The sequence below is a fragment of the Aristolochia californica genome, unplaced genomic scaffold, assembly GCF_029961685.1.
Source record: "Aristolochia californica isolate CCGP_79_NKW_82.1479 unplaced genomic scaffold, dmAriCali1.0.hap1 SCAF_6, whole genome shotgun sequence".
NCBI lineage: Eukaryota > Viridiplantae > Streptophyta > Magnoliopsida > Piperales > Aristolochiaceae > Aristolochia > Aristolochia californica.
This window is the reverse complement of record NW_027182257.1, coordinates 39454312-39466828: the sequence shown is the minus strand read 5'-3', so window position 1 is coordinate 39466828 and position 12517 is coordinate 39454312. Positions and strand designations below refer to the sequence as shown.

General features: G+C 37.6%; 1 protein-coding gene across 5 annotated transcripts; it reads left to right on the top strand.

The window, feature by feature from the left end:
• Positions 1-291: 291 nt before the first annotated feature.
• LOC137967160 (TNF receptor-associated factor homolog 1b-like) lies at positions 292-12127 on the top strand. Of its 5 annotated transcripts, none has more exons than XM_068813629.1 (13): positions 292-462; positions 1365-1578; positions 5092-5203; positions 5476-5564; positions 5656-5724; positions 5826-5955; positions 6131-6280; positions 6385-6739; positions 7242-7354; positions 8935-9076; positions 9351-9799; positions 10196-10382; positions 10608-12127. In XM_068813629.1, the coding sequence occupies exons 2-13, from the start codon at positions 1404-1406 to the stop codon at positions 11958-11960; spliced, it is 3324 nt and encodes a 1107-aa protein (XP_068669730.1). In that variant the 5' UTR covers positions 292-462; positions 1365-1403; the 3' UTR covers positions 11961-12127. The 5 variants fall into 5 exon arrangements, with proteins under 5 accessions (XP_068669730.1, XP_068669729.1, XP_068669727.1 ...); XM_068813628.1 differs by having other exon boundaries at positions 6131-6289; positions 10199-10382; positions 10611-12127; XM_068813626.1 differs by having other exon boundaries at positions 6131-6289; positions 10199-10382.
• The last annotated feature ends 390 nt before the right edge of the window (positions 12128-12517 follow it).

Below are 12517 nucleotides of genomic sequence, written 5' to 3'. Positions count from 1 at the left end.
CATATTAGGGCACGTCGGACGTAAGGGTAAAATAGGAATTTAATTTTAGAAAATGACATGAATTGACGGTAATACCCTCATGCGCTGTTCCTTATTTGTTAATTGTTAGTAGTATGAATTTTGGAGATTTTTTGTTAGATTTTTTAGGAGGTAAGAGGCTTAATTAGTATATGGGGTTTTAAGACTTTTCAGTATTCTGTTGTTGAGAAATTACCTTTTCTGCTTGTGTTTTTTTTTTTTTGGAGAGAGAGAGAGAGAGAGAGAGAGAGAGAGAGAGGAAGCGCTCCTGTCAAGCCCTCGCTTTTCCATATCTCATACCTTATTCTTCCGTTCTTCCGTCGCTCTCCTGCTGCGGCCGTTTTCCGGCCTCAATAATCTCTTTATCTCTTTTCTCTTTCCTTCTTTCCTACCGGAAGGGAAATAGATCTTTTTTGGCCATTCCTGGCCTATTTCTTTTCAAAGGTATGCTTCAGATCCCTAAACTTATTATCGTCGTTCATTATTGCGTACTTTGCCCGAGTGGATGCCCTTACTATCTGAGGGTTTATTTTTTTCTTCCTGGAAATCTTCTTCTGGTTTAGTGTTTGTCACTACCAAATTCAGTTTCTCGATTGTGCGTTTTTTTACTTTTGCGTGATGTATCTATTTCGTTTTTTGTTTCTGTTTCTTTTTTTTTTTTTTCCTGGTGAAAATAGAGGTGTATTTTTTGTTTAATTGGAGTTGCTGAATTAACTTCTCTGTACGTTCGGTTATAGGTATTTCAAATCATGATCTTTTGTTTGTTGATATTAATACAGTTCTTATTTTCTCTTCCGTAATTCAGATATGGGAATAGGATTTCGCTGCTGTTGTAACTGTTCATCGTTTATTCATATTAGTGTCTTGAATTTTTATTTTTTTTTGACGATATTGGTTTTAGTGAATGTATTAACGATGTTGCGTTCTCTTCTCACTATATTTTGATTGAAAGACAAAATGGATCAAGCTATGTGGTTTTTCATTGGTTTTATTCAATGTTATCACGGTGTCTTCTTCTCTTCTCACTGTATTTGGATTGAAGGCCAAATGACTCGAGCTATGACGTTTTATTGTGCATTAGCCTGTTTTCTAATGCAAGATGATATATTTAAATTTTTCTATTTTTTTCGAAATAGGATAGTTTTTTTTCTGTTAGATATCAAATGAGTATCGCTAGGTTGAACCTCTTCCTTTTTTTCCATTCATTTTGGCTCTTCTCGTTTTTTTTTTTTTTTTGCTGCTTTTTATAGCATGTTGGTTTACAGGTTTGTGAAAAGGGGTGAGGCTTTTGGAGATTGGACCGTTGCTATCTTATTTGAGTAAGCGTATTTATTTTGATCTTTTAGGTGAAGAAAGGATTCTAGGGAAAATTGTTGAAGTGGGTAATGGCTGGGAGTGTGAGCGAGGATAATGGGACGGGGAGGTCTTCTGAGGGGCTTTGTGGACAGCGGTGCCAATCTGGTAACTCTCTTGCAGAATGGCGATCATCTGAGCAAGTTGAGAATGGGACACCTTCTACTTCACCCCCTTACTGGGACACTGATGACGATGAAGATTGTGGTACTCTTTCTCACTCTCTCATGTCTGTTCTTATCGGCAGTCTTTATGTTATGATGTTTGAAAATAAAATCTCTAAAGAAATTAAAAAGCCAATTTTTTTTATAAAAAAATAGAATCCAAGTTGGAAAAGTGTTTGATGTGCCTTTGAGAAACAGTTCCTGAGGTTGCATTGGTTTTGGGATATATTTACAAGGATTTGACCAAATACCCATTCACTTTGCTGTCAATAGTCGCATTCATCAGACGTTACTTCTACAAATGGATGTCACAGCATTTGTATTTACGGGTGATTCTTGAAGTTACTTTAGCTCTGTCTTGTAATTGGTAGTTTCCCCTGATTTTCATGTTTTCATTTAAAAATTGCACTTCACTCTTATAGATGGAACTTTATTATTTAGGGAAGGCTGTAATTCATGATTAAGATTTAGGTCTTCATTTTTAATTCTTTGTTTCATTTTTCTTTTTTTCCCTCTTGTTTTTTAGTTCTGCCACTTAGTAAGTACTTGGGCTAAAGTAGCATATAAGTGGAATCTATAACCCTTTCCACTCACATGTACCTGTTATCCCTTAAATGGATATCTTTGTCTCAATTGTGGAAAATAGGCATATCTTCGGAGGTGCTTCAACAAAATGAAGTAATATAGAAGTTTGCAACCTGTGTCAGTAGTTGGCATGTTTGACCCTGGAGTTGAACATATTTCAGGATAGTGCATGCAGATAAGTAGCAACTATTTGACCAGTAATGCATTCATGGTACTGGAAGAGTAGAGGAAGGTCAAAATGATGTAGATGAGAGTGGTAGAGGAAAAAGGGGGACAGTCTATACTTTGGTGTTGATGATGATGACATTCACATTTAACAGTTTCTTAGTTCTAAGCGTAGATAAATTTCTTGAGCTTTTAACATATCATTCCATGAACATTAAGCCTGAGGTTGAATTTAGTTCTCAGGCCATGCTCTATTGATGCTTAACCAAGGATCCTGATCCAACATGTTTTTACTCAAAAAATGCTTCTATCTTGTTTTCTTTGGGACTTTGCGAGTCTGAGTGACTATTCTTGGTTCTACCATTGGTTATTTTTATTTGTGCTTTGCACTTATTTGAGAAATCATATTATTCAGCGATCTGTTTTGCTTTTCATATTTCATACTCAATTTTGTGGACCTAGGTTTATTTTAGGGCCAGGAGGATAATTCTTAGTTTGTCCATAGTTATTAGAATTAGTGTCTTTTTACATTTTTAAACAAATCATATCAACAATTCTTGAGATTGGTCAAAGTGGAATATAAGTGGAGTTTGTACTACAAATATTCAAAATGAAATATGTGTGATGGTTCATATATCAATACAGTAACGCTAAACTGTTACCTCAAGAAATTCCTATCTGATTTCAAAAGGTGATTTGGTGTCCATTTAACTATTTATCTCTAGCTATTTTGGTATTTATAGGTCTAATTGTTGTGGCCTGCAGCACAAGTCCTCTTGATGCAACAACGTGAATAAATTGATAGATTTTTTTGTTATTGACATCCAAAGGGATCTTATCTAATCTTGTTATCTCTTTATTTCAAGATTTTGAAGATTGTATTAGATGGTACAAAATGTGCAAAAAATGAGAGTAAGGGACAAAGTAAAAAAAAAAAAAAAGCAAAAGTAACAAGATGATGTTGGAAGCTGCTCTTTTTTTTTCTTTCTTTAAAAGACATATCTGAACCACCATTGATTCTTAAGAAATTTCCAGATTATCTATTTCTCTAGTGCATGGGATGAGGAACTTCCTAATTCTGAAGAGAGATAGACGTTCTGCTTGTTATCAAACTAATCCATGACATGAATGCAAATCTCCTCCACTTTATTGTAGTATACAAACCCATGATACCCTGGGAGACATGTTCACACATACAAGTTGTACCCCATGATGCTTATACAATAAGGTCAGTGATCCAAATGCTCAACCTACATTCCTCTATATTATCCATGAAAAAGGGATATGTTTGAAGAAGAGGAGAGATGTGTATATGCTTTCAATGCATTTCACCTAATGACATGAAGGGAAATTGCTATTCCAATATCTTGAACGGGACATTGATAGCTCTGGCAACTCTTTTCAAGGAGATCTCTATTTTGACGTGGGCTTGGGGAAGAGATGCAAGGCTAAAGAGGACAAGGTCTAAAACATCATTCCGTTGGCCTATCATACCTCAATGCTTTACCTTATTTGTTTATTTTTCTTCTTTCATGAAAAAAATCTCTCCTTCTTGACTACAGGGCATGGAGAACCATAGTTATTTCATGGTGCAGATGTGTAACTCCATGATCCTTGATTTCTTTTATACTGGTCACAATGGGGATTTCTTGTGTGTGGTCCTGGTTAAAGTCTCACCAGGGATAAGGGCTAGTGTATAATTACAATTAAAAATAACCAAAGTTTACTCACTAACTATTAAAGAGGTGCCGGGAGAGATTGTTATTTTTGTCATACACAAGGGTGGGTGTGGGTCAGGTTTTTGAAAACCCATCCCCACCCCATGAATTTGACACGGGTTTGGTTTTTACGGGGACTGGTTTTCATGGGGACAAGTTTCAGGTCAAGCTCTTGGGTGGAGATGGAAAATAATAAATTTGAAATTGTAAAAAATTATAATAATTTGTTGATATATGTCATTTAAATTGTTCTCTAACAACAAAACTACGAAGATTTTTTTTCTTGTTAAATTTATATATCATTTTTAAAATGCACTATGTAAGTAAATCCTGGGGGTCAGGTTTGGAGTGGGCATGAGAAAACCCATATCTGCAACTGGTTTTTTCCCTCATTCCCGCCAAAATTGGGTCGGGACGGGTCGGTTTGGATTCTTCGTTTAACCCAACCCTTGCCTACCCCTTGTTATACAACCTGACAGGAGGACTGCCAGACTCTCAGGCTTTACTATCATCTCAACTATAATATTTTATAAATTTTAGTTTTTCATTTTGTTTCCAGGGGTTTGATTGTTTATTTATTTTATTTTTCGGAAAGGTGGGGTTAGATTGTTCCTTCCTGTCATTTTGTTTTGTTTTTTTCATTCATTTTTGAAGCTTCTCAAGTCATGCTTACTACTTTATTGATCATTTAGAGGGTTTTATGGATAAGCAAATGAATTTTCATAGGTACCTTTTAAACAAACGAGGATAATTTAGAAGATATCAATATACATCTGTTCATGCAGATTGGGTTGTAATTGGTGACACTGTGCTGTTGTGGAGAAAGTATCTAGTCCTACGAGAAGAATGAAAGGGCTTCATTCTTGAACCTTCAATTTTCCCAAAAATAAACATTATGGTGGCTTTTTAACCTTTGATGGTTTACATCTTACTTGTGAGATGGCTTACTCCTGGTGTGTATGCTTGTGACCTACTGCCTTCAGATAAAGTTCAACTCTATCAATCAAATGGATTTTTATAAAGTTTAACTTAAGGTTCAGTTGATAAATTGTTGTGATTATGCTTTATAGCCGTAAATGTTCTTGTAGGGCCAAAGCCTTCAGAGCTGTACGGGAAATTTACATGGAAGATAGAAAATTTCTCACAAATAAGCAAACGTGAACTTCGGAGTAATGCATTTGAGGTTGGTGGATATAAATGGTACGAGCTGTTTCTACTTTTATTTTTTTCACTTAATTTTTCTCGTCTTATTCAATGTTGGATAGCTTAGTCTTTCACTTGCATCTACACCAATATTAGCCCTCTCTTTCTTATGTTAGAAATTAAAAATTGATGTTAGGATATTCCAGGAAAAATGATGTTAGGATTCTGAATTCTGTCAGCTCAGTGTAGGTCAAGGTGGGAGTTGTTTATGAAATATGTATTTGTATAATGTTTTAGTTTTAACCTTGGTTTAATTAAACAATCTACAGGTACATTCTAATATATCCCCAGGGATGTGATGTCTGCAACCATTTATCTCTCTTTCTTTGTGTTGCTAATCATGATAAACTTCTTCCTGGTAAGAAGAGGATTTTTGCTCAAGTTGATTCCTGACCTTCATTTCGTGCCTGTTAGCTTTTTATTAATTTATTTTCTTGCATTATTGGCAGGATGGAGTCATTTTGCACAATTTACAATAGCTGTGGTGAATAAAGATCCAAAGAAATCTAAATATTCTGGTCAGTATACTGATTTTAGTCTTGTATTGCTACTTTCCTCTTAAGTTATCCCTTATTTACTGCCTCATTGAAGGCTTATAAAATTAATGCAAGTTCTGCAGATACTTTGCATCGATTCTGGAAGAAAGAGCATGACTGGGGGTGGAAAAAGTTTATGGAGTTATCAAAAGTATTAGAAGGTTTTATTGTTTCTGACACACTTGTGATTAAAGCTCAGGTTCAAGTCATCAGGTAGCCACTGTTAATGATTTTACTCATTCACAAGAATGTGCCTGTTTTGTACATACTGTGTTAGTCATCCACTGGTTGAAGCTTGCTTGAACTCTCTTTTTTGATGAACGAGCAGTGGCTCTGTTCATTAAATGCTACCTCATAGGATTGATTGTCTATGTTTTTAACATAACAGGGAAAAAGCACATCGGCCTTTTCGATGCCTAGACTGTCAATATCGGAGAGAACTGGTTCGAGTATATTTATCAAATGTAGAGTTAATTTGTTGCCGCTTCATTGAAGAGCGAAGAACCAAGCTTGGCAAGTTGATAGAGGACAAAGTGAGGTGGTCGAGGTTGCTTCTTTGCCTCATCTCTCTTTTTTTCACTGATGGTGATTTATAAACCTATTTGACACATTTGTTTTCTATCTTCCTTGTCCCGGTTTCAGCTTCCGAGCTTTCTGGCTAGGAGTGGACCAAAATGCTAGGCGCCGAATGTCTAGGGATAAAACAGATGCAATATTGAAAGTAGTTGTGAAGCACTTCTTTATAGAGAAGGAAGTCACATCAACATTGGTTATGGATTCCCTGTATAGTGGTTTGAAGGCTCTTGAAAGCCAGAGTAACAATAAAACTAAGAAAGGAAGAGTAAAATCAGGGGATATAGAGGAAACACCCGCTCCAATTGTACGTGTGGAGAAGGACACGTTTGTTTTGGCTGATGATGTGTTGGTGCTGTTGGAGAGAGCTGCCATGGAGCCTTTGCCTCCAAAGGATGATAAGGGTCCACAGAACCGCACAAAGGTGGATTTTAAAGTCTTATAAATGTAATTTTATCTTCAAAATCATGACATGTTATGAATTGGTATAGGTAAAATTTTGAAGCAAACATGCCCCCTTCATAAAAAATTTCATGTGATGTATGAGTGTTTGTTCTTATTGAACCCTGCTGGCTCCAGTTGACAAGGCTCTGTTTACAAATTTAGAAAGGAGTCTCAGCAATAGTGTTCAACGTGTGAAGGATACTGGTCCAGGCTATACCAAACCGCTGTCTACTTTCTATTAGTTTCTTGTATAACCAGGATATTGAATGAAGTCAAATCAGGACAATTTCTCATACAGAGGCGCACAGAGATATAACTGGATATTTGGTGATTGAGCTTTCTGTGCATTTCTTCTTGTCATCTGTTTTCTTGAAACTCTTTAACTTATTTGTCCCAAATTTTTAATTTCAGTGTCCTTTTGCCAATTGAATATTTGTTGTTTCACATTTAATTTCCTGATGAATTGACAATTGTTACTATAGGATGGTAGTTCTGGAGAAGACTTCAACAAAGATTCGATTGAGCGCGATGAAAGGCGGCTTACAGAGTTAGGCCGTAGGACTGTTGAAATCTTTGTCCTGGCCCACATCTTCAGGTAACATACTGTAACATTTTTGTCAAGTCTTAGGAAACTGCTGATTCTTGTTTACGTTGGCTAACACCTACAAATTACTGTTTTTTTGGCATTTGTGATGTGTTTTTTTGCTTAGACATTGTATGGATTACATTAGAAATGTTCTGGTTTTGGACAAAATAACTTTGACATTCTAATGTCATGTTCGTGGGGGCTTTAATCTTTTGTTGAGACCATGTGGTCAAACACTGACTTGCCATATTATTGGATTCATTAAGCGAAATTTTGAAGGTAACCTGGGATCCTTGGTTTTTGGTGGAATCATCTCCTCCTGTGATGGTAGTCCTCTGATCTTTCGTAATAAACTATCTTATTTTAAAAAACAAGTCATGTGCTTGACTGTTGCCAGAGTGGCCCAAACGGGGCCCATTTTAGATGGCTGCATTTGGTTGGGTCAGTCCTGTTTCAGGTCAAAGTCCAGTGTGGGAATGTGATGCTAGAAAAAGGTTAGGTTGAGCTGGGCTCAGTTTGAAAGCAAATACTTCGGTGTTGGGTTGCTAGAATCCTTTGTGGAATATCAGGTTGAGTTGGGCCTTGCAGGTTGTGTGGTTCAAGTTGGATAAGACAATGTCAAGAAGGAGATCCTTGATCTTGGCCCTGATATCTTGTTGGCTGTCAAGGAGATTAGCCACTTGAAGAAAGGCTATACTGGAGAGTTTTCTTTTTGATCTTCTTTTGCTACTTCCTGTTTACTTGTAAAAAGTCAGGAGCCCTAGTATGGGTGAGAGCAGATTGCTTCCATTCAAATTTATTACCTCTTAATTGGGATTTGTAGTTTTAGTTGGCAAATTTACCCTTGTAAGGGTGCAGGTACGATGAATGGCTTCTTTAAAAAAGAGGGGGGGGGGGGGCTTTAATAGAACAAGATGATATGTTTATGTAATCCAATACTCTAAAACAATTTCTTATGTTTATATTGTAGAAGTGTGGGCTGAGCCTTGGCTCAAGTGCCACATGTTGTGGGGTCTTTTTAGTCTGTGAGTCTCACCAAAGGAAAGGATATAGTGTGCATGTGTAGTAAAATAAATTTTGTAAAATATTTTTTGAAGCATTTCAAATTTTTACTAAAAAATTATGTGCCTCATGTTGTAAAATATTAATGAAAGCATTTCTAGAGAAAAAAGATCTCTGTTTCAGAAATTTAGAAAACATTATCACATACTAATAAATGTTTCTTTGATTTTATAAATTTTCCTAGTACTTAATAAAGGTCATGATTTGATCCTTTTTGTTTGTAGGTGATTTACTTTTTGAATAATTATGATTTTTATGTGCTTTTTGGCTATTCAGAGGTTCTTTTCAAATAGATTAGTTTGTGCTAATAGACTAGATGCAAGTAGGATAATGTAGGTACAGTTATAACTAATTGGAAATGAAAATTTCTACTTCTTGCAGTTCACCTATGTGCAAGCAAAACAGTACTCGTTTATCATTTAAATGTTTTATAGATTTCTGTTAATTCAATCCAATTAGACCCCCTCGATTCTGTATACTTTCCTAAATTTTTTTTGATGTTGACAAGTTATGTGCTCGTCATTCAGCAATAGGATTGAGGTTGCCTACCAGGAAGCAGTTGCTTTAAAGAGACAAGAGGAGCTAATCCGTGAAGAGGAAGCTGCTGGACAAGCTGAAAATGAGCTAAGGGTGAAGCGTGAGAAGGAAAAACGATCAAAGAAAAAACAGGTTGACTTTTCATACAATTTTCATACTCTCAAAACTCTCTACTAATTTTTCTGGGCATTGTTAACTCCATTTCTACCTGCTTTTGTGTGGAAGTCTTACTAGAGGAGGGGAGATAGGAATATGAATCAATATACATAAGACGAAGACTGGGAAAATAACATTTAATGATATGTTGAGACATTGTTTGTGTAATAAATTTTACTTGTTAAGGTAAGAGTATAGTGAACATATTCCTTAAGTTTTTACTTACGCTACCTAATATTTTATGGTCCAGGCTAAACAGAAGCGAAATAGTCGTAAAGGCAAAGATAGAGGAAAAGCCGAAAAGTCTGATGTGACAAGTTTAGAAAAGAATGAACATGGAAACTCCTCTACTGAAAAAGTCTTAGAAGCCCAGCCTGTTATTGAAAAACCTGACATGACACAAGATGTTTCTGATGTGTCTGATGGTGGAGATGTCACTGAAGTACTTCAAGAGGACTTTGAAGATCGAGATATTGATCCTTCTAACTGGGACACAGATACATCAGAAATTCTTCCTGCTATAGAGGCTAGTAGTAGTGGGACAGGATCATTGCCTATGCAAAATGGGGGAGGAGAGAAGAGATCTGTGATGGATGATAGTTCCTCAACATGTTCTACAGATTCAGTACCATCTGTTGTAATGAATGGACCCTACAAAGGAAATAATGGCAAGGCTAATCCCAAAAGCTCACTCAGCAGGTAATATATGACCATCAGTGTTTTGTAGTGTTTTTTTCTTGTGGTATAGTCTTATGTTCTTGTTAGTGTGCTGTATATTTTGTTTAGGGAGTCGATATCAGAACTACTTGAATGGAGGTGGAAGCTTCTTCAATGATATTTTTAAGTATAGATAAAGTGTCTCTAAGATTTTTTTTCACTTAATCTTGGGTTCTTAATTGTCTTTTATGCATGGTTGCTCACGCAATTCGAAATAAAGAAGGTTGTGCATGAGAAATTTCAACCTAGTTGGGTATTCTTTTTAGCACTCAGCATGAATTGTTTGTTTTATTTCGTACCATATTTGTTATTCTTGGTGAGGATCTGTCTTTTAGTTTATTTGACAATTTAAAATCTGATAGTTGTTATTTTCTTCAGTAGAGGGAAAAATCAACGTAACAAAAGTTCACGTGATCATACCACTTGGGTCCAAGACACTGATAATCAAGCACGGGACCCTGCTTCTATTAGTATTAATACCAGGGGAGAGGGGCCTGAGTCAGAGGCTGTTGTCCTCTCCTTGAAGGATCGAATACAGCGACTAGAGCAATCTCTGGTTGAAAAGGTGTAGTTTGTTCCTTTTTCCTTTACTTTCTGACTAAATGAAGGCTAGAAAATGAGAGGCTGAAAGAGCCTTATGAATTGCATATAAATGCATGAATAAACATATCAACTGTTGAAATAACTCAGTAAAGGACCTTTTGCATGGTATTGATGTTACGAGGACTTGAATCATGCTGTTAATGATTGGTACAATATGTTAACTCTTGTAGCTATTGCAATTTCTTAGCAGGATGAAGAGCTTGTTTCGCTGCATAGGAAGCTAAGTGACAAAGACCAAGTTGAAGTTGATAGACCATCAAAGCCAAGGATAGATTCATGCTCTCCTGGTAGTCCTACCGGAAATGTGCCATCTAATTCATTGCTAAAGAAACCTACTGAAACAGTTCAAGTTAGAGAGGTACCTTCACACAACCCGAGTCCAACAGAGAAACTGGTCCTGCCTGTAGCAAAGTCCATTAAATTGTCCAGCTCAAAAATTGACATTCAGAAACCTGCAGTGCTGACAAAACCCTCTACTGCATCTATTGAGAAGGCTATGCCCCAGCAAGTACCATCTGTGTCCCGGCCATCCAGTGCTCCTCTAATCCCTGCTCCTAGGCCTAATGCTCCTGTGATATCCATGGTTCAGACGACACCATTGCTTGCCAGGTCTGTCAGTGCAGCTGGACGATTAGGTGCTGACCCTGTCCCTACCAACAACTATATGCCACAGTCCTACCGAAATGCTATAATGGGTAAAACATCTGGTTCCAGCCCTGCTACCTATGTGCCTCATTCCAGCTCAAGCTCATTGAACCCTCCTCTTACTTCTTACTCTCAAGCATCTTCAACATTGGCGCCATCTTCACTGGGACTTCCATCACAACACTCCACTAGGAAAAATGATACCTCAAGCAGATCAGGCTTCACATTTGGCACGGTGACTCCTGAAATATTACTCCAACCCCAGTGGATGGACGAGACCTCTCAACAAGAGATGAATGGAATGCTCGGCCCGCATCTATTAAATGACATTTCAGGCTCAGATATCTATGGCTCAACGAGCAGTGGATCAGGCATGTGCTTTTCTGAGGAAGTACAAACTCGTCAGGCACAGGATGAGTTCCCTCATCTTGACATCATCAACTACTTGCTTGATGAAGAGCAAAACATTGGGAGAGCAGGTAAGGTGAATGGAGTGTTGCAGAACTCCCATAGCGGGCATCACCAGCCGCCGTTGAGCCGACAGTTGACTTTCCCCTCTGATATTGGGATGGCAGATATGGGCCCTTCAATCAACTGTTGCAGGTTTGATAGGGCAGCAAGGTATGAGGATGGTACCCAGAGGATGTACAGTGCTTCAGGTAGCCCTTACGATTCAATGATGGAAGTAGGGCCGAGAATTGGTATGTCGGTATATGCAAATGGGCAGATGGATGGGATGATGCAGAACCAATGGGCCGGAAATACCACGACTGATCTCTCCTTGCTTAACATGAGAAACGTGGATGATGGGTACCCTTTCCAGCTCCCGGACTACTCAAGTTTGGCCTGTGGACTAAATGGGTACTCCATATTCAGGCCTGCAGACGGTCACTGAAGTGATTCAGTGATTGATCATCTTCCTTAATAATGTATTTGAGGAAATCGTTCGGTCTCAGCTTTTTGAGTGAGGGTGTAATCCTACGCATAAATGTTTTGTAAAGAGTGATTCTGCCTTCCATTTGCTTTCAGGTCTAATCTAGCTGCCCCTCATTTGCCTCTCTACATCATAAGTTACTATTGATAAATAATCTCCTCGTTCTGTTTCTATGGATTGCGCGTATAGCTTAACCGACATTTGGAGCCTCCTCCTGTCATTAAAGAGCATATAGAAATCTGTGGCCTAGGTATTATGATCGCCTTTGATTTTAGTTAGGGAAATGTGGTTTTTATGCCTGAGTTTGAGATTTTGCTATTTAATCAATTGTCTTGACAATAACTCTGGCTGCCTAATCTCAGTCGCTCTATATTATTGGAAGCTCGTACAGTGATCTTATCGTCCAGTTCTTCCTCTGTTGGAACCGTCATTGCAGCCTTAGTGATGATAGTCTCTCATATGGGTGCCCTGGCCTATGCTTGACTTGGTGACAACAAGTGGACACGGATCCAATACGG

Excerpts from the sequence above, each read along its gene's own strand:
- LOC137967160 (XM_068813624.1), top strand. The coding sequence starts at position 1,404 with ATGGCTGGGAGTGTGAGCGAGGATAATGGGACGGGGAGGTCTTCTGAG. Across the intron at positions 1,579-5,091 it reads TGATGACGATGAAGATTGTG|GGCCAAAGCCTTCAGAGCTG; the intron begins GTACTCTTTCTC and ends ATGTTCTTGTAG. Across the intron at positions 7,355-8,934 it reads GTCCTGGCCCACATCTTCAG|CAATAGGATTGAGGTTGCCT; the intron begins GTAACATACTGT and ends CTCGTCATTCAG.